Genomic DNA, 24,343 nt, shown 5'->3' with positions numbered 1-24,343 from the left:
ATCTCAAGAGAGGGCAGTATGTAAAAAGGAGAGGAAAATAAACTGAACTATGGCGTGCCAAAGTTTAAGTAAGAAAGTATATAGAACAAAATCATGGAAAAATCAAGTTTTCTTAGAGTGCACAATCCTAATCAAGTAAAAATGATTTTTTTAAATTGAAATACATAAATTATGTGTTGCCTTAGTTATTATCTTTGTAAGTACGACCCAAAATTAGTTTGTAATACTTTGCAATAACTGTTGTTCTTTTAGCACTCCATAATTACTGATGCTTGCACGCTTTCTACACTACCACGTGTTTACAAGTTTTCAAAATGGCCGAAGTTGGTAAGTTCTGTTCAAAACCCTCCAGTAACTTTTAGAAAAAGTACCCGATAGTTGAAAGAAGCATATTCAAACAGTAAAAGCATACCTCCCTAAGTATTTGTGTAACATTAATATTGTAGTTTTGAGATAAATCATATCAATAACCGTCCTGTTGGGAAAGTTAATTGTTGAGGGTGGAGGTGACGACCGGCCGTGACTCCGTATGAAAATGAAAACGGTCAACTCGACTCAAAAATGTAATTGTCAGACAACTCGACCGTCGGACAACTCGACGATAGAGTTTAGAATTTTCTTTTATAAGTAATAATTTACTCTAAGTCAAATGAGATATTCCTTTTTTTGTTTTGTTGGTAAAATTTTGGAAAAGTTTCCGTATGGCGCCACCACTTTTTCATTCTTTATGAAATAATATAGTATCTAATTTACCTCTTAAAAATGAGATATCCCTTTTTGTCAAAATGAGTGAAAAAGTGGGTGCGCCATACGGAAAGTTATCCAAAATTTTGTGGAAAAATGGTGTCAGAGAGCGTGCGGTGTACAAAACTATTCCACATTTCTTAAATTTATGTGGGTTTGATTTTGAGGGCCGGCGTTGGACGAATCTCAAAACGAAAACAAAACAATAAACACCTTAAATTTGCCAGCTTGACCTGATGTTTACTAACCAGCTAAAATAAAAAGCTAAGCTAATTGTCGTAGTTAACAAAGATTCTGCATGAAAAAAAGATTATTTTGTAAGTAAAATTAAATCTTAAATTATGATGTATTTTCTCTTTGACACAGACACTCCAAGCAAAAAGAGCAAGAAACAGAAGAAGCAGAAGGAGAACTCGTTAGGAGTAAGCTGAATTATTCAGAATCTAAGACGCTGCAATAATTAATCAAGACTTTTGTTGTAGTTTTCTTCCCCCCCCCCTCCCTCCATTTTAACCCCCTGACAACTGTACAAATACAAGAGTGATGAAAAAAACCTTGATGGGAATGTCCACTGGCACTATGATGATAACTCCCTCCAACCTATTTTATTTGATATAACAAAACTTTGTAATCCGGCTAGACTCGGCCTGATGAATTCTGCAACACTAGTTACACATGCACTTACAGGCCCGATGCTTCAGTCACGGAAGCAACAGAGACAATTACTTCATGCACTCCAAACACTTCCAGAACTGCCAAGTCTCCCTGATCCTGCAGAAAGTTTTCTGATTAAAAACCCAAATTTGCATGTCCTGATAAAGGAATTTGGAAATCTCCCTAGTTGAGCAAACTTTTTCCTAGTTGATTGTAATTCTAGATGTCTCTTTGCAAGATGCGAAAGTTGACAGAGCTCCACACTGCCTTTGTGCACCTTGAAATGTTCTAATTGAGACGTTCCTCATAGTCATAGATAACCTTAGTCTTAGAGGTACTCTTTACCAAGGAGAAAACGACTTAGTGCCGCCGACCTTTCAAAAACAATGCATCAGGCTTGTGCTTTTTAACTGTGATTTGATACTAATGGTCTATCAATATTAACAAACAAAAAAACATTTGGGGTTCGTAGGTGGGTCAAATCAATTTAAAATAAAATATAAAAAATAAAAAAATAAAATATAAACAACAAATAAACATTGATAACTCTCAATGGACCCTTGCACTTAAATTTTGTTTGTTTACAACAATTTATTTCAGGATCTCCAGCATCAATCCGATTTCCTAATCCAGCCTGATTCAAAGGTTGCCAAACTAGATACTGCCCAATGGCCGCTACTCCTGAAGAACTTTGACAAGTTGAATATCCGAACCGGTCACTACACACCACTACCCAATGGCTGCTCACCGCTTAAGAGAGACTTCAAGGATTATGTCTCGTAAGTTGCTCCATAAGAAGTTTTTTAAAGCGAAACAATTTAAAGGTACTATATAGAATCGGTAATGCTGGGAAAAAAAGGTGCCGACAGTTTTTTATGTTTTCAAAAGGGAAATAGAATAAAGGTGCTATATAGGATCAGTTTAGCTAACAAAAATTTGCAGATGGTGTTCATGTTTTCTGTAAATCTGTTGTGTGAGGCAGAAGAAAATAGTGGAAAAGAATCGCTGGACTTGTCCAGTCGTGAGTTCACTGGCCCAACACCGATATCACCTCTTAAGCCTCAAGTGTAAAGAAATCAATCCATTAAATAGTGAAATGACAAGCTTAGCTAACTGGCTTGGCTGACCAGTCACAAAAGGGCAAACCCTGTTAATAAATTTTTATATTTTTCGTCTTGCTTTCCAGGAGTGGATTTATCAACTTGGACAAACCGTCCAACCCTTCATCTCACGAGGTTGTTTCATGGATTAAGAGAATCCTACGAGTGGACAAGACAGGTCATAGTGGAACCCTTGACCCCAAGGTCACAGGTTGTTTAATTGTATGCATCTCCAGAGCCACTAGACTAGTCAAATCACAGCAGAGTGCTGGTAAGTCTGGTTCCAAACATTCAAGCAATGTCTCATTGTAGTAGATTGTTTCCTGTGTTCCACTGACCATTATATGTTTCAAAAAATTCTGTGAGAAGTGAGACCAGGACCCAATTTCATAGCGCTGCTTAACGGTAAGCAAATTTGCGTGCTTACTGTAGCAGAAAAGTTTGCTTAAACCTTAGCGTATTTCACAGGTTAGCAGAACAGAAAAATTGGGCGGCCATATTGCGTGTTTACCGTGGATTTGCATTGTGACGTCATTTACTTTCGTGTAGTAAGCACTGGAAGGTTAGCATGCCTTTTCGTGTGCTTACGGTTAGCAGCGCTATGAAATAGAAATTGCACAGTAAGCACATAATCGGCCGCTTAGCAGCACTATGAAACTGGGCCCAGGGCACAGTTTCATAAAGCCTGTAAGCACAAAAACTTGCTAAGCACAAACAAATCTTGCTTAGAGGAATTAGGTTATCATCTGACAGTTCATAAAGCTAACATTGTTGCATCTGGTGCCCCACTTGATTACTGCAGAAATTATTTTGCCCTGCTGCGCTTATGTTGCCCTGTAAAGCACATGATTCTATGGGCTGTAAGCAGGTTTGGTTTAGTCTTGATTTGAGTAATATCATAAACAAGATTTCAATTTTCAACACCATGGTAAATGTGTTAGCAGATACTATTTGTCTGAAGAAGTAACTATTAAATGTGTAAGAATCACTTCTAGGAGGAGTGTTGGCTCTAAAAAGAGCTGATGTGGTCTCAATGTTTTGAACAGTGTACTCTGCCCATCTTCAGGAGAATGCTGATGCTGATGAGGTTTTAATCCAGTCAAATTTTCTTCTGAAGACTTGGGCCCAATTTCATAGAGGTGCTAAGCGCAAAAATTTGCTTAGCGTGAAATTTCTTCCCTGATAAAAACATTATTACCAACCGAATTTCCTTATCCTTAAAATCACATGAAGCAAAACATTTGGTTGGTAATCCTGTTTTAATCAAGGACGAAATTTCATGCTAAGCAAATTTTTGTGCTTAGCATCTCTATGAAATTGGGCCCAGCTCTTTTCAGAGCCAACACTCCTCCCAAAAGAGATTCAGCCATACCCGCAAGTTTACAACTTAAAGTTTATTTCTCATTTTCCACACCATGCAAATATTTGTCTTATAATGCACTTTGTGTCAATCTCACACCTATTATTTCTTCATCTTGTACTAGGTAAGGAGTATGTATGCATAGTAAGATTACACAGTGCCATTGAGAGTCAAGCACCATTGGCCAGGGTAAGGCCTACATTATACATCTATTTCTACTACCCCTTAACCCAGTTATCCCATATCTGAGGTGAGGGATATCTTAGTTAACAACCATAACTACCCCCTTAACCCAGTTATCCCATGTCTGAGGTGAGGGATATCTTAGTCAACAACCATAACTACCCCCTTAACCCAGTTATCCCATATCTGAGGTGAGAGATATCTTAGTCAACAACCATAACTACCCCCTTAACCCAGTTATCCCGTATCTGAGGTGAGGGATGGTCCACATTCAACACTAATAACTACCCCCTTAACCCAGTTATCCCATATCTGGTTAAGGGACCGTCTACATTGAACACTCGATACCTTACCCCAGTTATCCCGTATCTGAGGTGAGGGATAGTCTACAGTCAACACCCATTATTACCCCCTTAACCCAGTTATCCCATATCTGGTTGAGGGATGGTCAACATTGAACACTCGATACCTTACCCCAGTTGTCTCATATCTGAGGTGAGGGCAGTCTACTTTTAAACACAGTACTATCCCCCTTAACCCAGTTATCCTATAATTGAAGTGAGACTAGTCCTACATTTACCACAGTCTTCCCTTTATCCCATGTTACCTTCTTAACCTTGTTGTCCAATACTGGGGTTAGCAAAGGTCTATATCAAATCTTTAAAGGGGAGAACAATATATCCCATGTTATTAGGACCTCCATAATCTAGTTTATCCCAGTCATCCCATAACAGAGTTTAGAGAAGACCTTCATTTCTTTCTGTCCTATTTAATATGTATCCCATTAACCCATCAGAGCTGCCAACTCTCCTTGATTCTGCAGAAAGTTCCCTGATAAGAAACCAATCTTTTTCATGTTTTGACAAACAAATTTGAAATTCTCCCTTGAAAATTTCACAGTGCTCCTCTAACCACTGGAACCTGGCAGCTATGCTCCTCCTCACTACACCCTGAACCCATTTCTTGTAGTTGTTCACAAATCTGGATGAAATGTCTACCTTCACTGGTTAACAACATAAGTTGATGTTATTACATTACAGGCTCTCGAGAAGTTAACTGGTGCCCTGTTTCAGCGGCCGCCCCTCATTTCAGCTGTGAAACGTCAGCTAAGAGTGCGAACTGTCTACGAGAATAAACTCATCGAATACGACGACAATAGACATTTAGGTAAAGTATTCAGAACAGCAATAGACCGATCCATTAAGCTCCGCCCCATTGCGTATTGACCAATCACAACGTAACGAAGGTCGACAAATAAGGTCAGCAAGCGTGCGCGTATGCTTGGCGCGCGCGGCAGAATGTGCAGAAAGGCTTTGGAGAGGGTCACGTGTTCTTGCTCACGCGTGCGTTGTGGGCGTAGCCTAATGGATCGGTCTATTAGATTAGAGAATAATTTACAGTTGACTTTCATTTTATCTCTCTTGATAATTTTGCCTTTGTATGTCAGCATTATACTAGGACATAATACTAACAAAGTATAAAAAGTTACTGCAAAAACAAAAGCTGTGACAAAGTTAACTTAAGAAAATGAATTATGGTGACAAAAACCTATCTATGACCCTACCTTTAACAATCTTGTTGTGTTATCTAACAGGTATCTTCTGGTTGAAATGTGAAGCAGGTACCTACGTGAGAACCCTGTGTGTTCATCTAGGTCTGCTTCTAGGCGTAGGAGCTCAGATGGCAGAGCTGAGAAGAGTCAGATCTGGTATTCAGTCGGAAAGGGTACGAGAAATATGAATAAGATTTGTGGGACAGGCATGATGTTCTACCTAATTTAGTCTGATTTACTTTTTCTGTTTCCTCTCAGAAAAATCATCAAAATTGTTTTTGGTGTGCATGAAAAGTGCCCTTTGTACTCAATAAAAAGGACCAATGATCGTGCCTATGTTTAGCCCAGCGTAATCCTAACCATCTGGATCTGCATCAAGATTTTCAATGCTCTAATTTGAGCCAAAGGAGAAGAGAAGATGTGGGAGGAACACTCCAGAGAATTATTCCAGGGAAAACCTTAGCAGTCAAGTAGGGAATGAAAACCGAGTCCACAAGTGCCCCGGTAGGATTTGAACCAGGATCCTAAAGGTTTATGATAATCACAAAGATGAGGAGTGGCCTACTAGAACGTGATTGTATTTCTATTGTCGTTAGTAAATCAGTAACATTAATTGTTGTATTTCTTCAGGATTTACTAGTAACGATGCATGACGTCTTAGATGCTCAATGGATTTATGATAATCACAAAGATGAGGAGTACATGAGACGAGTCGTTAAACCTTTAGAAGCTCTCCTCACTGGACATAAGAGAATCGTTCTTAAAGACAGCGCTGTAAGTACTACATGATTTAAGTTAAGACAGAAAGCCTTTCTGCCGATTCTGGTTCTCCCCATACACAAGCAAGTATATCTTGCCGAAACTTGTGAATTGTGGGGCGATCTGCGCGATTTGAGGGACAGTATGCGAGAGTTGAGGGTCATTGGTCGATGCGTAAAATAACAACATGGTGTTTTGGGGTGTTTTTTACCAAGACCAAACCATTTAGAATGCCCCAGATTGCACATAGGGGCTTTCAAAGCTGGAAGATAAACATCAAGTGAAATGCATTCAGCACTGGCCTTCAAAATATTTGGTACACAATCAGAATGATACCCCGCAACATCCCCTCCCCCCCAGTAATTTAAATCTTTGGAATAGACTTGGTACAAAGTTATGTGTGCTGGTTTACTACATCCTTTTAATTTATTTTCTGATAACCGGCCTCAAATTTCACCTTTGAGAGGACTTGGTCATTTTCATTAAATACTTGATTTAAGTATTGTGTTTTCGATACTCTTGTAGATAAACGCTATCTGCTACGGAGCTAAAGTCATGCTGCCGGGAGTCTTGCGATTTGAAGACGGCATCGAGGTCAACGCAGAAATTGTTATAGTAACCACCAAAGGAGAAGCTGTAGCTCTGGCCGTTGCCCTCATGACAACGGCTGTCATGGCAACCTGTGATCATGGTATCGTTGCTAAGCTGAAGAGAGTCATCATGGAGAGGGACACGTACCCCCGCAAATGGGGACTCGGAGCGGTGGTAAGTTTTGTCAAAGTTCTCTTTTACTTCCTCAACACTTACGCCAACTAGAATCCCTTTCAACTTTCAAATCGTCACTCATAACTGATCTTTTTAATACTTGTTATTCTGTTTAATTGTTGATTGCGGCATAAGCATCACGCCTGACAGATTTACAAAACTATCTTCTACTTCAAGCTAAAGAACAGCATTTCTGCTTTTTCAAGAAGGCAAACTTAATATCGTTGCATCATTTGTGATTTGCATACTCTCTTAAAGCATCATCTTTGAATAACTGCTTTAAGTAAATTGTCAGTGAGGAGACATTTAATTCAGGATTGGCTAGTGATTATTTTAAGAGATTAAAGAAACATTGTTATTTGTAAAACTCAGTATTTTGTGAAAAAGATGAAACGCCGTCCTAACATTTTAAGCTGAAGTTGTAGATAATTTTATTTTTACAAGAGTTTTCACTTGAACCTTTTTTTTTCAATTCTTCTTTCCAGGCCAGTAAGAAGAAGATGATGATAAAAGAAGGGAAGTTAGACAAACATGGAAAGCCAACAGGAACGACACCGACAGATTGGAAGAACTCATACCAAGACTTCAAGTAAGATGCATTCCAATTCTCAAGTTTTTCAAGTCTTTTTCTGTATTATTTGAAGATGACATTTTCAGAACATATTGAATTCTTAAACTTTGAAACCATTTGAGTCTTCAAACTTTCTGGAAAAAAGAAAAGCAGTCACCAAAAGGGAGAAATAAACAGTCCATATGGTGTCCAAACATGTTTTGCAGTTCTAGTGATGCACTGAGTAAAACCTCCTGATCTCTAACATGTGAGAGGATCTGGCCATAGAATAAGGGAGCACCCAAGCTTGGTAGACATTTTCAAGAATTTTCACATTGGCAAAGTCTTCCCTGTACAAAAGGTCTTACAATCCATTTTCGTCTAAGATGTTAAGTTCTCTTTCTTTCACTAATAAACTTTCACAACTTCAATAAAATCATTGTTGGTTTCCTTTTTCCATCAGTGCCAAAAAGACACCAGTCAAAGAGGAGGAGGACCCAGCAAGCCCTGTCTTAGAAACTCCAGCCAAGAAACGCAAACGTCAAGACAGTGCCAAAAGTACCAGCAGTGGCACCAGCTCAGTAGGGTCGCCCATAGCGATGGCCATAGATACTCCAAGTACCAAGGAAGAGAAGAAGAGATTGAAGAAAGAGAAGAAGGAGAAGAAGAAACGTGAGAAGGCAGAGAAGAAAATCAAGAGGGAGGCATCAAGTGAGGAGGAGGAGGAAGAAGAAGAGATGGTAAGTTCTTATAAAGCTTTTTACACAACAACCGTCTCAATGCGCTTAACATTAGTGCTGTGGTCATTGGGCAAATCACATTCCTTTAACCTTTCTCAGGTCTAACAAGAAATCTTCAAGTTACTAAAAAAATGTTGTAAAATGAAACTTTGAACACAAGCTATTGAAAATCTGCTTGAGTAATTGTGTCTATATTGACCCCAAAAATATTAATCTTAAAGACGTGGAAAGTAAGACAGCCATAATAGACATGTTATTTTGGAATTCTGGAATAGAAAATTTGCTTAAACGTTGAATCAAACTCTTTATCCTTAATAATAATTTGTTTGTATTATTTTGAAACTTTAATTTTATTCTCTATTTTTTCTTTTTAATGCAGGTCGTATCATCTGAGAAGAAGAAGAAAAAGAAGAAGAAAGACAAGAAGTAGATGCTATGCTTTAAACTTACTCCGTGGCAGAGAGTTGCAGCCATGTTTTCTTCTGATTATTTTGAGATTTTTAAAAACTGATCAATTCGAAACAGAAAATTATATTTTTAAAAATGATATTTTGTTGCTGATCATGACCTCAAATGTATTCTTGGCGTAAGTTTGTTTGTGGAAGTGCTCCAATAATTTGGCACAATGATGTGGTCCTTGGATGGCTGGTGACAGGAATTTCCTGTGGCCTAGACAGTGCCCGACTCTTAAGATGCTCCCAAAACTATTTCATTCAACCAAGTTGAAATTCAGCAGTTCAGAAAAAAGAACCTTTCCAAGCTGTGTATGAATCTTTCAATTTTGTATCACAATTTGTAGTAATTTCTTTGATTCATTGTAAAGGAGAAACATTTTATTTTGTCATGACAACCAAAATAAATCATGTTTTCCATTTTGTATTCGTTATGTCATTGTAAATATTTATGTTTTGTAATCTCAGATTAGCGAACCTGCAGGCTTAATCATTAATACATTTTCTTTGAAGGAACTGGCTGTTTCAAAATGCTTACCATTAAAATGACCAGGTCTCAATGAAACTAAAGAGCTATCATTGTTGGAAAAATTCTGCTAATGTGTGTCCATAACCAGGTTTTTCCTGTTAAAATTAAGATGAGGTTGGTTACCCGCTGTCAACTCCCTAATCTTGGACGTCTTATATTCTCAAACTGTTTTAGTTTTTTGCTGATTTCTCAACAAATAGACACAGAGTTCAGGCAAAACTTTCACTGGTGAATTTTATTGTATCTTTATTGAAAATTTTGCTTATAAATGAGAAATACGGTGAAACAATATTCGACCCTGCTTTTAAGTTGTATCAGTTTATCTGAAGTAAAAAATTTAACATCTTTTTCTTTTCTCAAAGTTTCTCGTTAATGCTAAGTACTATTACATGTTTTATTACTTTTTTAATTGAATTTTTAGGGTCATGATTAAACCTCCAACAGTGAATTCTGATTGACAAAAGAATTTATTTGATGTGGCCAATTTCAACTTCTCATAATTATAATTGGATCATTTCCAAAATCCAATTGTACTTTTTATTTTGAAGAATTAAAACATTGTACATAACAAACAAAAGCTGCAAGATTCTATTGTGTGATTCGTTTTTGTAAACTCTTTCTCAGAACTTGTTTTGTATACCTTATTGGTATTCAACTCTATGGGCGCCTTTATGGATTATTGGGTGTTTTATTTTCATTGTAGGGCAAAATGTGGTTTTCAAATCTATGAAATGTGGGCCATTGAGAATGAAGAATTATTCGAATTATTCTGTGAATTGGAGATAGTGTTTTCTTTTACTTTTAACAAACTACTAGCGGGTTTCAATGTACAATACACATCGTACCTCGTATCCACTACACAGAGTCTTGCAATACAAATAAGCAGGGGATCGAGGATGCACAATAGGTCCCCTGGGGACAGGAGAATGACAAACGCTAAGATCTAGCTAGAGAGGGCGCTATTCATTATTTGTGGTTGTAAAATTAAGAATTGATTTCGTTGAAACATGATTCCGAATTTTAGTCATGATGTAAACATGGCATGGAGAGCAAATGCCCACGTTAGGTAGGTAGTGATTGAGGGTGCCTACTGAGATCTTTTTGGAGTGATTTGGAATGTCTTGTATATCAGTGAAATGTGGTTTGAGAGTAAAAATTTCATGTGAAGTGGCCAAAATCAAAGCATTGATTGTAAATGTAATCTAATTGGAAAACCACATCGAAATAAAAACAAGTTACCAACCATGCCAACCAAGTGAAAAAAAAAAAACTCGTGAAAGTTTTTTTTTTGAAAAGTTTCCGTATGGCGCCACCACTTTTTCATTCGAAATAAAATAATATAGTATCTAATTTACCTGATTGATATATCCCTTTTTGTAAAAATGAGTGAAAAAGTGGTGGCGCCATACGGAAAGTTATCCCCACTTTTTCATTCGATATGAAATAATATAGTATCTAATTTACCTCAATGATATATCCCTTTTTGTAAAAATGAGTGAAAAAGTGGTGGCGCCATACGGAAAGTTATCCTTTTTTTTTTTTTAAAGCACCCCAAAGCAATTGAATAAATTCATAAAATAAAACGGTATTACTGTTTAGTTTTACCATGGAGGAATAAATTAGTTCCTCCATGGTTTTACTCGGAAATCAATTGAGATATTTTTTTATGAGAGTGGTGGCAGGATATGGAAAGTTTTCCCCACTCATTTTAGCATCTACCCCAGTCATGCCAGTACTATATAGCATGATTAGCTATCGAATCATCAGCGGAATGCGCCTCTTATCTAGGTAGGAGGAGCGGTCTAGATCATGGATGAAGGATCTAGACCCTACATCTGCGGTCATGCTACTCCTAGAACTTTGAGGTTTGTTCCGCCATCGTCTCCATCATGGAATGAGTCTCATAAAATCATACTAGTTCTAGGACTAGAGTATTCAGTCATCATACAAGCACGACCCCAGATGTCGGTCATGACTGCAGATGTCAGTCATCATCATCATAATGTCAGTCAAATGTTTGAAAAAATGTAGTACAGCGCCCCAGTTCTGAATCTATTTGTTTACCTTTTATACATGTATATTCAACTCATTGTTTTGATACAGAAAAGTGATTGCTTGGAAATAAGCGCTCCACTGGACTGACGAGTCATCATCCATGTCATCATGGGAGTGCAAGGTTTATGGAAGCTCTTGGAGTCGACAGGACGACCCGTTACTTTGGAATCACTGGAAGGAAAAATACTTGCAGTCGGTATCCTTGCAAATCATCAATAATGTTACAGGAAAATAAACTGAGAATTCAAATTACAGTTAATATAATCCAGTTATGCGTTAACTTCATGTACAGGCCTTTAGCTTTAGTGTAAGGAGAGGACAAGGGTAGGCCTTACTCCTAGAACTGTGAATGAGGTTCATTCTGCACAGGAGGTCTCCATGTCAGAACGAATCACATAGTCGTATAGGTTTAGGAGTAGGCTGAACCAGTCAACTGGGCACTGTTCTCAAACAATCGTCCCAGTTACTGGATCTAGGACAAGACAGCTTTTCATTGAACGGTAGGAACATCTAGGAAAATAAAGAATGTAATTTTCTATTGGAACATTTCATAGGGCACTAAGTTATTGTTAAGGGGCATGGAGGCAATTAGATGGAGTCCTTTGAAAAGAAGTCCACTGGCATTTCACTTTGGCAAAGTACTGAGTTAGAGTATACAGTGCTTTGTGGTGTACTTGAATGAAAACCAAGGTTTAATTGCCCTGTGTGTTATTCCGATTACAATCCTGAGGTATTCCAATAACCAGATGTAAGTCTTTGGTTACATCAAGCAATGCGCGGTATGAGAGATGAAGGTGGTAACGTCAAAGCCAACGCTCATCTTCACGTCCTCTTCAACCGCATCTGTAAACTGCTCTTCTATCGCATCCGACCGATCTTCGTATTTGATGGCAGCGTACCTGAACTCAAGAGGCAGACAATGGTAAGATTTTGCATGGGTTTATTGATGTCAACTTTTTAAGGTTCAACTAGTTAATTCGTCGTATTAGAGGGTGAGGGATTACGTGTTTCATCCTAGAGGGTGAGGGATTACGTGTTTCATCCTAGAGGGTGAGGGATTACGTGTTTCATCCTAGAGGGTGCTATTTACTAACAAAGCGTAAATGTAAGGTACATCTTTCAGTAAGTCCCCAACCACTTATCTCATTTATCAAGCAGAATTTCATTTTGTAATTCTCTAATTGCCCCATTATTTGTTTTCAAGGTTGCCCGGAGACAAAGACGTGAGATTGCTGCTGGAAAATCCAAGAAAACATCCGAGAAGCTGATTAAGAACTACCTTCAAAGTCACGCCCTTCATGCCGTCTTGGGAGAGGCTGGGTAGGTCCTTAAATAATTTGGGTACTTTTTGTAGGACACAAAACACAAATTTCCACAGATTTATATTAAACTTACACATTTAAAAGATAATGATGGTCAAAGTTCCCTTAAAATATTAGTTGCTGGGGTGCTGTATTTTTTGAGAAAATAGTTTTAAAAAATCACGAAAATTATTTAAGCATATCCAACGGATTACACGACTCTCCTGAAACATTGCTCTGTGATTTTAACTGATGTCTCAAAAACTTGACGACTAATGAAGCTGAAACTTCAATTTCAATGTACTGAGCAATTTCTCTTCTTTTAGGTAGAGAGTTAGCTGCCCCACTTTACCCAGACTGTATTATTGTTTTTAATGTAGAGGAAGTGGTCAAAAGAAGACGGCTCCTGTACTGAAGAAGATCGTCTCCACTGAGCCAAATATGTATGAGTTGCCGTTCATCCCTCCTGTTGTATTGAATGAGAGGTAAGTTGTACTGTGATTAAGAGTAATATTTGATTTGACCTTTACACTGAGGTGTGTAAAAGCACTGTATTCTCAGTACTTTCCGGAGACCTGTGAAAAAAATCCACATGCATACTTGTATTACTAGGCTGGTATTACAAGAACTAGAACACTGAGTTATCCCGGTGTGGCGGTTTCAACTTTCCGCTGTGTTCAGTTTTCCGAATGACCAAATACGGTAGCATTACGTCATGCGATGCCTGCGCACAGCAAGCGAAAGTAGTCCATTTTTAGTGCCGTATTGAGTCATCCATTACCCTCCGGTAGCTGTCATGGCGGCGTCCACGAGTTGAGTACAACTAGCGGCAAACGCGTGGATCGTATGAGTTGTTTTTTATGCAAGCAGAGTGTGACCTGCCTAAAGTTGTACCCATGAATACATGTAAAGATGGGACAAGAGATTATGTGACTACACAGAAAAGAATCGTAATATAAACAATGTGGGGGTCACTGCTGAGAGAACTACAGTACTCGCCAGGGTACTCGCGGCGGTATCTGACAGGTCACCAGGAAAACTGAACACGCCGGAAAGCTAAAACCGTTTGAACAACGTGCTGATATGTCCGACTACGTCACCCGGAAAACTGAACACGGCGGAAGACTGAAACCGCCACACCGGTATCTAGAGGCAGTTCAAATCCAATATTTTCGCAGCAAGTACCGCAACATTTGTTAAATTTGCATCAGGGAATATTCTTTATCCCCAATGCAAATTAAATATCCATTAAAAGAGTTTTTTCTAATGGTTGTACCCATACTTGTAAGTTTACTAGTGATAGTCACTTCTCATTTTGTTTTATGTAGTGAATCTGATTCTGACGCTGAGGTGGATCCATGGGTCGATAGTCATCACCATCAGAATCTTCAAGACGTCGACATCGACTCGGATGACTTCAAAGCCTTACCTCCAGAGTTGCAACATGAGATGATCATCGAAATGAAAGAGACTCGGAAAAGAAACTCATGGGAGATGATCCAAAGCTTACCAGCGGTAAGAGGACTCTTAGCCTCGTTTTCAGTGGTGTACGATCTCGCTGCGCCATTTTTCACAGAGTGCCTTGCTCAATCATAACCCCTGGGGTGTGTTTTCGTGGTTGTAACCAATAAGTGTTTCGGATGAACTTGCAGTTGGTTGATCATTGACCATTGACCGAAACAGTTACTATTTACTACTGCAAAAACACACCCCTAGATGTGTTACTTTGAAGTACCCAATTAAGTTGAATATTTGATCCACTCTTTGTTAGAGACAAATGCAGAGCATGCGATAAAGTCATTAGAGCCACCAGTCACCTCTCTTTCGTCCTTGATCTTGTGTATGCAGTTTAGGTTTACCATAAAAACATGATTCATTTGAGACTGGATTGTGTCTAAATATTTGCATTTTGACAGACGCGTACCAAGCGCCTACAAGTACTCAAAAGGTTTTTAACAAGCCATTTAGTTTTTAAGAAATTTTGTTTATAAATGACCGTTGTGTGTGATTATCTCATTAAAATATTCAATTGTTGAATTTTTTTCTAGCATTCTGAGGAATTCTCAGACTATCAGTTGAAGAAGCTGCTCCAGAAAGGAAAGATGACACAACGTCTTGACACACTCCGTAAGGAGATGAGCGAACGCAATGCCGGAGAGATTGCATCCATGCTTGATCTAGAGAGTGGAGGATCTAAAGAGGTGGAGGCGGGACGCATCATTTCTGAAGACGCTCAGCATTATCTTCTCGTTAAGAGACAATCCAAGATGGAGGACTTGACTGGAGATGAGGATGCTAGCGATCGGGAGGATGATTCTAAACCAGTTGCGGCCGTACGGGCCTTTCCACCAGATGATTTCAATGTCAGAGGTCATATCCAATCAGATGATGTCAAAGGTCAGGAGAACTCATCTCAGAAGTCACAGGAGCAAGAAGTTGTTAATGCTTCCGATTCAAAACCTGATGAGGAACATGCAAATCGAGAAACAGAAATCGCACAAGTTGTAAAGAATTTCTTCAGTGCAGTGCCGACAACAAGCTCAGCTACTTTAGTGCAGATGAAAAAAGTTGAGACAGTTTCACCAGATGTTATTGTTTTAGATCATGAAGACATTGTAGGTCACATGTCAAGTGATGGACAAAATATAAGTCAAAGGTCAAGTAAAGAGGAAGTGGTCGTACTTGACACTCCTCAAAAATCATTAAGAAAAGATGAGATATGTTTCCATGGTGATGATGAAGTCATCATTTTAGTTGACGAACTTGGCGAATCAAAACCAAGTTTAACTTGTGACCCAACAGCAAGCTCAACCAATCAGAGTGGACTTTCATTGAATTTAAATACTGCTGGGAAGTTGGGATCAACTGAAGTCGATAGGTCTCTTGCACCTCAGGCGGTGACAAAAGTGTTGCAGCCTGCATCATCAGTTGTTATATCTGTCGAGGACCAAGATGTGAGCGACAACCTAAGAGCTTCTTCCAGCAAAGAAACAATCACGAAAGACACTTCCTCAGAGATGGATGCAAAGAGAAAGAACGTAGAAGATGAAGGAATGCTGGACTCATGGAGTGATGGTAAGAGGTTATTGCTTGATTTTATAACTGGGAAAAAATAAAAATAACATTTTTTGGAATGTCATGGCCGAGTGGTCAAGTACACTCAAGCTTTAGTTTTTCAGATCGGCAGAATGTGGGTTCAAGACACTTGTCCTTAAAGGCAGTGGACACTATTGGTAATTACTCAAAATAATTTTTAGCATGAAAACTTACTTGGTAACAAGTAATGGGGAGAGGTTGATAGTATAAAACATTGTGAGAAACTGCTCCCTCTGATGTACCGTAGATTTCGAGAAAGAAGTAATTTTACACGAATTTGATTTCGAGACCTCGGATTTAGAACTTGAGGTCTCGAAATCAAGCATCAGAAAGCACACAACTTCGTGTAACAAGGGTGTTTTTTCTTTCATTATTATCTCGCAACTTCGATGACCGATTGAGCTGAAATTTTCACAAGTTTGTTATTTTATGCATATGTTGAGATACAGCAAGTGAGAAGACTGGTCTTTGACAACTACCAATAGTGTCCACTGCCTTTAAGCAAGACACTTAACCAGTATTGTTTCATTTTTCAGATGGGATGTAAATCTGTTATTTGTTATTATAGTGGTTTTGTGATTTAAATGTTTCCAGTTGCCAATGGAATGGCTTGTTTCGGAATGACTTTTTTACAACCCCTTTTTATAGATGATGACTTCATTGAGATCACTCTTGATCAAGTCAGCCATAGACAAGAAGATGAACTATTTCCAGCGAGCGTATTCATACCATCAGCCGATATGAGTAAAGAAGCACGAGCCACATCACCTAAAGTAGATATCAATCCACTGGAATCAAGGTTTGTAAGAACTTCTGCCTATTAAAAAGAAATTACATCAGTATTTATATAAAATCCTATACCCACTGTGGGTATTATTTTTTAGGGTTTGTTTGAGCTTCTCGAGTATTTTTTTTCTTGAACATCTTGTTGCGACAATGATATCTTGACTTGACAAAGGAAAGACAAAAAAGGTTCTCATAATTATTCTGGGATTTGATGTGGTCGGGAGAAAATGATTGAGTACGCACTTACCGTGATCTCGGCCTCGGCTGTATTATTATTACTATTAAATATAGCACACCATTTGGTGGAGTTGCAAAAGTGTAACATATAGCTTGAATATATTTGTGTAGGAATGACGATGACATTGTTGCCATGGATACTGAAGTACCAATAGATGAGAATGAGGAGAGAGAGGTTCACCAAGAAGAAGATGATGAAGAAGACAACGATGTAGATGAGATGGATCAAGACATCTTAGAGGATGATGAGGAGATACACGAGGAGGAGGATGAGGGGCAAGATGACATCCAGATGGAGATGCAACGAGATGCTGCTAGACAAGAGTGGGAAGCCATGAATGTTGTAAGTCCATTCACATTAATAGATCGATCCATTAGGCCCCGCCACGTCGACGTGTGAGCAAGAACACTTCAATGCCATTCTGCACAACTCTGCCGCGCGCGCCAAGCATACGCGCACGCATGTCAGACTTTATTTTGTCGGACTTTTGGTGGCACAATGGGTTGTGATTTGTCAATATGCAAAGGGCCAGAGCTGAATGGACCGGTCTATAAGTGTGAGGTTAGCGGTAGTACCATGTTTACTGCTCTATTGAGTAGTGTTGGTTCTGAAAAGAACCGGTGGTTGACAACGTTTTGATCAGTATGTTCTCATCATCTTCAGGAGACCGCTAGACTCTGTTGCTATATGCTATTATAAAGCCATTGGACACTTTCGGAACAGAAAAAAAAAATATATCACAGATTTACAAATAACTTACAGGGTTTACAGAAGGTAATGGTGAAAGACTTCTCTTGAAATATTATTCCATGAAATGCTTTACTTTATGAGAAAACATTAAAACAATATCAGTTCTCGATATCGAGAATTACAGATTTATTTGAAACACATGTCATGACACGGGGGAATATGCGCAAACAAAGGTGGGTTTTCCCATTATTTTCTCCCGACTTCGATGAGCCTAAATTTTTATTTTATTTTATATATAAGTTTTGATACACGAAGTGTGGGTCTTGGACAATACTGTTTACTGAAAGTGTCCAATGGCTATAAGTGCTACCATAGTGATTAACTGGTAGTTGGGCTTAGCTTGATGGTGCATGAAGGCGGGAACAGGAACGGGATAAGCCGGGCTGAGCTCGATAAAGTATGGAGGCTGGAGCTGTGACTTAACCTCAACTGAAAACTGTGGGTAGGGAGTGTTTGCTCACTGAACTGAATAAGAAACTTTACATTTAAATTTGAAACTTCCTTCCTTGTCTTCTCTCCGTTGCGTTCTTGTGCAGCAAATAAGTTTGCTGGGGGTCCTTGGCTTTACAACCAAAATGAATGAAATGAAATGAAATGACTAACTGTGATGGTTTCTTAAGGCAGTGGCTAAAGAAGAAATATTTTCCTTCTAAACGTTTGTGTTTTTCTTTTTTTTCTAAGAACGAGGTGTCAAATCTTGAGGGAAACTTGGAGAATCAGCGTGCCGTACTTCAAACAGAGAGAGGCAAGCAAGAAAGAGTTGCGGCTACTGTGACAGATCTGATGTATTCAGAGAGCAAGGTAAGGTTACCATGGAACCAATGAAGGGATGAGGATGGACCTGGAGATAGAAGTTAAGTCTGAGTTAAGTTACAGCAGTGTTTTAAAGATCAACTTGAACAAAATCAACTAATTTGAGTATCCTTAGTTTAGTTTGTGTTCAGGTATTATTTAAGTCTTCTCTGGGCCCAATTTCATAAAGCTGTTTAAGCACACAAAAAAGTAGCTAAGCATAAAAAAGTAGCTAAGCACAAATAATCATGCTTACACGAATAAGGTTACCAACCAAAATACCCTCTCATGTGTACTATCTGTGGCTGGTATCCAGCTTATTTTTGCTTAGCAGAAGTGTATTACCAGTATTTTCTTCTTAAGCACCTCCGTGACATTGCGCATAGGGCCCAATTTTACAGAGCTGTTTAAGCAGAACATGTTGATTAATGATTTTCTGCAAGCAAAAATAAGCAGAATACCAGTCACAAATTGATGGTCAGTGACATGATAGTTTGGCTGGTTAGCTTTTCTGGTAAGCATAATTTTATTGTACTTAGCGACTTTCTGTGCTTAAGCAGCTCTATGAAATTGGGTCTAAGTTAAGTTTATTTGTTTTTGTACAGGAGTTACTTGAACTGTTTGGAATTCCATACATCAACAGTCCACAGGAAGCTGAGGCTCAGTGTGCATTTTTAGACTTGACTGACCAGACGTCTGGAACGATAACGGATGATAGCGATGTCTGGCTGTTTGGAGGAAGGGTCGTCTACAGAAACTTCTTCTCGAAAGGGAAGGATGTGGAATGTTTTAAGGATGTTAATGTGGAGAAACAGATGTGTAGGTTTTCCTTATTATTATATCACTATATAATTATGTGTTTACCCTTACATTGATGTGTATTAAAGCACTGAATACTCAGTGCTTTCCCAAGTTCTTAAAAAAAAAATCCATAGGCAAATCACTCGGATGTGTTTTAAACCCACTGAAGGCCGGTTTATAGTTGGTTGCATGATGGTCGTGCAATGGAAACCTCAACGCCTCCTTAAAAACACAGTATATAGTCATCCCTGAGGTCTATAAACTGTGTTTTTATGACCGCGTCAAGATTTCCATCGCGCCACTATCGCGCAACCGACTATTTCTCGGCCTTGACACTGCATCGTTGCGGTGCCCACTACTGATTCAAACTACCTTTAGCCATCTGCCTAGCTCTTTGATCTAGTGGTGAGACATCTACTCTACCAATGCAAAGGTTGTGGTAACGAATCCTCCCACCCAAGTGAGACATCTACTCTACCAATGCAAAGGTTGTGGTAACGAATCCTTCCACCCAAGTGAGACATCTACTCTACCAATGCAAAGGTTGTAGTAACGAATCCTCCCACCCAAGTGAGACATCTACTCTACCAATGCAAAGGTTGTGGTAACGAATCCTCCCACCCAAGTGAGACATCTACTCTACCAATGCAAAGGTTGTGGTAACGAATCCTCCCACCCAAGTGAGACATCTACCCTACCAATGCAAAGGTTGTGGTAACGAATCCTCCCACCCAAGTGAGACATCTACTCTACCAATGCAAAGGTTGTGGTAACGAATCCTCCCACCCAAGTGAGACATCTACTCTACCAATGCAAAGGTTGTGGTAACGAATCCTCCCACCCAAGTGAGACATCTACTCTACCAATGCAAAGGTTGTGGTAACGAATCCTCCAACCCAAGTGAGACATCTACTCTACCAATGCAAAGGTTGTGGTAACGAATCCTCCAACCCAAGTGAGACATCTACTCTACCAATGCAAAGGTTGTAGTAACGAATCCTCCCACCCAAGTGATTTGCCTGTCTAGCCCTCACCGTCAATTCTAGCCCTCAATTGTCATCCGTGGCCTTGTAATGTGTTGAGATTTCATATAAATATAGAAAGAATACCTAAAAAAACCTGTTCTTTATAGTTTTATTGTAATGCTTGCTTCTTGATTGCCTGTTTGCAGTGTTGGATCGATCAAAGTTGGTTACGCTAGCAATGCTTCTTGGCAGCGATTACACTGACGGGGTATCGGGAATCGGCTGGGTCACAGCAATGGAGCTACTGACGGAGTTTCCTGGGGAAGGAATACACTTGCTCAAATCTTTCAAGTAAGTAAGAAAATTCTGAAATCGTCTGCTCAGGACTACAAGTTCATTAGTGTAATTTTTAATGCATTTCATAAAATTTCTTTTGCATACTTTTCAGCTCCTTGTAAATGGAGATTATTGATCAACAGTGGCCTCCAAAGTATTTGTTTTATAAAAAGAAACGTTTATTTTCTCTGTAAAATATTTATTTGTTGATTCTTATTTATTTTGTTTTCTTCAATATTATAGGCATTTTTATTTAATTAATTTTTTTATTAATATGAGTTTGGAATTGCCATTTAGTAAGTAAGGTTTATGGTTACACCATGTAAAAATCTTTTTTGTGAGTAGTGGCGGCTCTGAGAAGAGCTTTTTTGTTCTGCTCGACAGTTCGGTCAGTGTGCATTACTTAAAAAATAAACTTAATTATTCATGACTAAAGTTGAGTTGAAATATCTTTATGAATCAAAACAATTTGTTGAATCTTTAACAGATCATGGTGGGACGTCGCTCACAAACAGCTGATGCCTCCTGTAGAATCTCAACTCAAAGGCAAGCTTCGGAAGTTAACCTTATCATCGGGGTTTCCATGCCAACGAGTCATTGATGCTTATTGGAATCCTGTCATTGATGAATCTACTGAGACGTTCACCTGGGACTCTCCAGATTTGGGTCTCCTCAGAGAATATCCTTAAGCTCAATTCTAGGGTTGTGCATTTATGTTTTTTTTTGCCAAAACGGTTAAAGGCACTGTGATTTTTCACTTTTCCTCAAATATTAATGAGGCTTAAACTTCTACAAGTAAGTTATATTCCATACATCTTCATTCACAGTGAGTGGGGATTCATGTCATGGCCAAAAAACCTTGATCTATAAAAGGTATCAAAACCCTTTAAGGTAAGAAAGTTCTGATGCCAACAAAAGGGGTGTCAATCATTCTTCCAGGATTTGGGGATAACATTTTCAAGAAAAGGAAGTTCTCATAATTTTTACTGCTGGCCTTAATTATCGTTAGGAAAACAACAATTTGGAAATGAATTTCAGCATTTTCTTTTTTATTGTAACCATTAACCAGGTAAACATCAAAGCCCTTTTCAATTCATAGAAACGTAGACAAACTGTCGAAGTTGCTTGTTTTCCTTTTGAATACTTTGAGTGAATTTCTCTTAACTTTTAAATTCACTTTTGCGAGAGATAAACTCGGCTGGACACGAAGCAAGGCTGATGAGACTTTACTCCCAGTAATAAAACGGCTAAATGAGAAAAAGGTAAATTCCTGAACAGTGAATATTTTCAAGTTCAGTTTGAACTGTTCCTTTGTTTTATTTGTTTAAAATCCTATAACATAGGTCTTGTATACCTTAGGTTTGTGGCACCATTTGATTGTTTTAATCCTATATAAATGTAGATGTATACAAGACCTATGTTAACGTGTGAAACTTTCATAAAAAGGTGGTTCAGTTTGTGAGATATTGACGACAATCTGAAGCGAAAATGGTCTTCTTAGGAAGAACGATCCCTCATAGAGAAGCGTTACTGATAGTAACACTTCTCAGATTCAAAATTCGAAGCATAAAAACTTTATGTTTTTACATAAACACATTCATTCTATCAAAAGCTGTTGCTGGCTTCTAACCAAAAGTTTGTATGGCCATGAATTTTAAGAGTGATGATTGCCAAACGTTTACTTCTCTTTAAATCTCAGATCCAGAGTAAAATCAGCTCATTCTTTCACCTAGAGACACAACCTCGTCAGGTAACTAGCAAGCGACTTAAAAGAGTCTTGAATCGTCTCCGAAATCCACAGCAAGCCAAGAAGGAGGAAGAGGAGAAAATAAAGGAAGGTGGAAAAAAATTGGGCCGGGTGAGAAAGACAGAGACGGTTGATAAGGAGATTACATCAAAGAAGAGGAAACAATCGTCTAAAGTTAGAAACAGTAAACAATTCTCAACAAAAGATAACAATGGAGATGTTAATGATGACGTTTCCATGGAAACCACTGAAGAACGAAACGAGAATGTGGAGAGGAAAAGGAAAGGTCGAAGGAGAAACTTAATGGTAAAGACTGAAGAAGATGATGAAGCGAAGTCTGCTAGTGATACCCAGTCCTCTGAAGATGAGTATGTCTTACCTAAAAAAGCTAAGATCGTCTTGGAGGATTCTGGTTCTACTGACGCTGGAAGACACCGAAGAACGAGACGTAAGAAGGAGGTGGTTGATTACAAGGAGGAAAAAGAAGCCTCAGAAGAGTTTCTTGAAATAGGCGAGGCTATGTCTCAGAAAACTGAAGGAGTTATTGGATATAAATCACAAAGGAAGAACACAAAGAAACTCGGCACAAATGGAACATCTACTTTCGTTGTGCGAACTGAAAACCAATGTGGACAATTTGAAACTGAAAGCTGTTCTACAACATCTAATTTGAGAAGTGATAGTACTATTTTAAAATCTAAGCAAGGTGAAGTAACTTTGCATTCAAGTCAAGTAAAGAAGGCTAAGGGTAGACAAGTGAAAGGTCAGAGGGGAAAGGGTAAAGGTCATTCTGGCCAGAAAGGAATAGGAAAGGTTGTTAGTTTGAAGGGTGGTCGAACAAAGGTTGGGCCAAAGTTGTCTGAGAGTAGTAGCAGTGATTCAGACTAAGCATAAGCATGGATAAAATCTGCTAAGAACCAGCACCAAATTTCATGAAACTGCTTAATATAAGCACATAGAGAAACTCACTACAATGTATTATGCTTACCAGAATAAGGTTAACAGCCAATTACTACCATATGTCACGGGTAGAATTTTTGACTGGTATCCTGCTCATTTCTGCGAAGCAGAAAACTTTTAAGCAATATTTTCTGCATAAGCAGCTCTATGAAATTTAACCCAGGGCCAAATTTCATAGAGCTCCTTGAGCATGAAAAGAAGCTCAACATAACAAAAATATGCTTACCACCAGAAAAAAAAATTACCTGGCAATTACTACCATGTCATGTGTCAAAGAACCCAGTGCACTTATAGAAAAGAGAAGGGGTTCGCCCCGGTGTTCCTGGCTGGATTGGCAGCATATTGCGCCACAGCACCTTGTAAAACCATTACATGGTGCTTTTTAAAAATGTCCATAGGTTTACATGAAACTTACAGGGTTTGAAGATAATGATAGTGGAAAGCTTCCCTTCAAATATTACTTACTGAGGTGCTGTAGTTTTTGAGAAATGAGTAAAACAATGTCATGAAAATACATTTGTAAATTATTAAAATAATTTTCGTCTCATGAGACGAAAATCTTTTCATGACATTTTTTTACTCATTTCCCAAAAACTACAGCACCTCAGCAAGTAATATTTTCAGGGAAGCTTTCTACTATCACTATCTTCAAACTGTGTAAGTTTAGTGTAAATCTGTGGACTTTGTATTTTTTGTCCTACAAAAGTGCATATACCCTTTAAAGATAAGGTCTTATATCTCAAAATTCGCCCCACTCCTTGCAGTAATAATACGGTTATTATTATTAATATTAAAATTGTTGATTGGTATCCTGTTCATTTTTGCATTTATTTCTTCTGATATTTTGTAGCAATGTGAACTTTCAAATAATTTATAAGAGGAATAAACTTCAATTGCCCCTAAAAGGGAAATTTATAAAGTATTGTGAAGTGTGTTTTCTTTTATTTTGTTGAAGTTTTCTATTTTCAAATAATAAACCTTATTTGTCCCATTGTAAAATAATTTGGTATGGGCAAACTGACTGCTCAGCAATTTCCTCTGCTTAATAAAAATTTATTGGGGCCTAGGCCAGTAACAACAATAAAATTGGCTGGTAACTTTGTGTCTGTACTTTGTACTTGTCTGTGC

General features: G+C 38.4%; 2 protein-coding genes across 2 annotated transcripts; both read left to right on the top strand.

The window, feature by feature from the left end:
* Positions 1-283: 283 nt before the first annotated feature.
* LOC117298443 (H/ACA ribonucleoprotein complex subunit DKC1-like) lies at positions 284-9,954 on the top strand. The gene is made up of 12 exons (XM_033781710.1): positions 284-327; positions 1,111-1,166; positions 1,999-2,177; positions 2,585-2,769; positions 3,983-4,047; positions 5,082-5,208; positions 5,636-5,766; positions 6,224-6,367; positions 6,878-7,117; positions 7,603-7,706; positions 8,131-8,407; positions 8,787-9,954. Exons 1-12 carry the CDS (start codon positions 315-317, stop codon positions 8,835-8,837), a joined length of 1,572 nt encoding a protein of 523 aa, XP_033637601.1. The 5' UTR covers positions 284-314; the 3' UTR covers positions 8,838-9,954.
* Positions 9,955-10,373: 419 nt separating this feature from the next.
* Positions 10,374-23,560, top strand: LOC117298442 (DNA repair protein complementing XP-G cells-like). Its single transcript, XM_033781709.1, has 15 exons — positions 10,374-10,454; positions 11,492-11,639; positions 12,190-12,365; positions 12,648-12,763; positions 13,125-13,229; positions 14,073-14,259; positions 14,793-15,819; positions 16,489-16,639; positions 16,975-17,206; positions 18,296-18,415; positions 19,012-19,225; positions 20,379-20,523; positions 20,996-21,187; positions 21,686-21,770; positions 22,208-23,560. The coding sequence occupies exons 2-15, from the start codon at positions 11,552-11,554 to the stop codon at positions 23,141-23,143; spliced, it is 3,774 nt and encodes a 1,257-aa protein (XP_033637600.1). The 5' UTR covers positions 10,374-10,454; positions 11,492-11,551; the 3' UTR covers positions 23,144-23,560.
* Positions 23,561-24,343: the final 783 nt, after the last annotated feature.

This window comes from Asterias rubens, chromosome 13 (assembly GCF_902459465.1).
Source record: "Asterias rubens chromosome 13, eAstRub1.3, whole genome shotgun sequence".
Classification (NCBI taxonomy): domain Eukaryota; kingdom Metazoa; phylum Echinodermata; class Asteroidea; order Forcipulatida; family Asteriidae; genus Asterias; species Asterias rubens.
Note: the sequence above shows the minus strand (reverse complement) of the source record. Positions and strands in the feature narration are given on the sequence as shown.

Excerpts from the sequence above, each read along its gene's own strand:
- LOC117298443 (XM_033781710.1), top strand. Across the intron at positions 4,048-5,081 it reads GTCAAGCACCATTGGCCAGG|GCTCTCGAGAAGTTAACTGG; the intron begins GTAAGGCCTACA and ends ATTACATTACAG. Across the intron at positions 7,707-8,130 it reads AACTCATACCAAGACTTCAA|TGCCAAAAAGACACCAGTCA; the intron begins GTAAGATGCATT and ends TTTTTCCATCAG.
- LOC117298442 (XM_033781709.1), top strand. The coding sequence starts at position 11,552 with ATGGGAGTGCAAGGTTTATGGAAGCTCTTGGAGTCGACAGGACGACCC. Across the intron at positions 12,764-13,124 it reads GCCGTCTTGGGAGAGGCTGG|AGGAAGTGGTCAAAAGAAGA; the intron begins GTAGGTCCTTAA and ends TTTTTAATGTAG. Across the intron at positions 17,207-18,295 it reads AGTGGGAAGCCATGAATGTT|AACGAGGTGTCAAATCTTGA; the intron begins GTAAGTCCATTC and ends TTTTTTTCTAAG.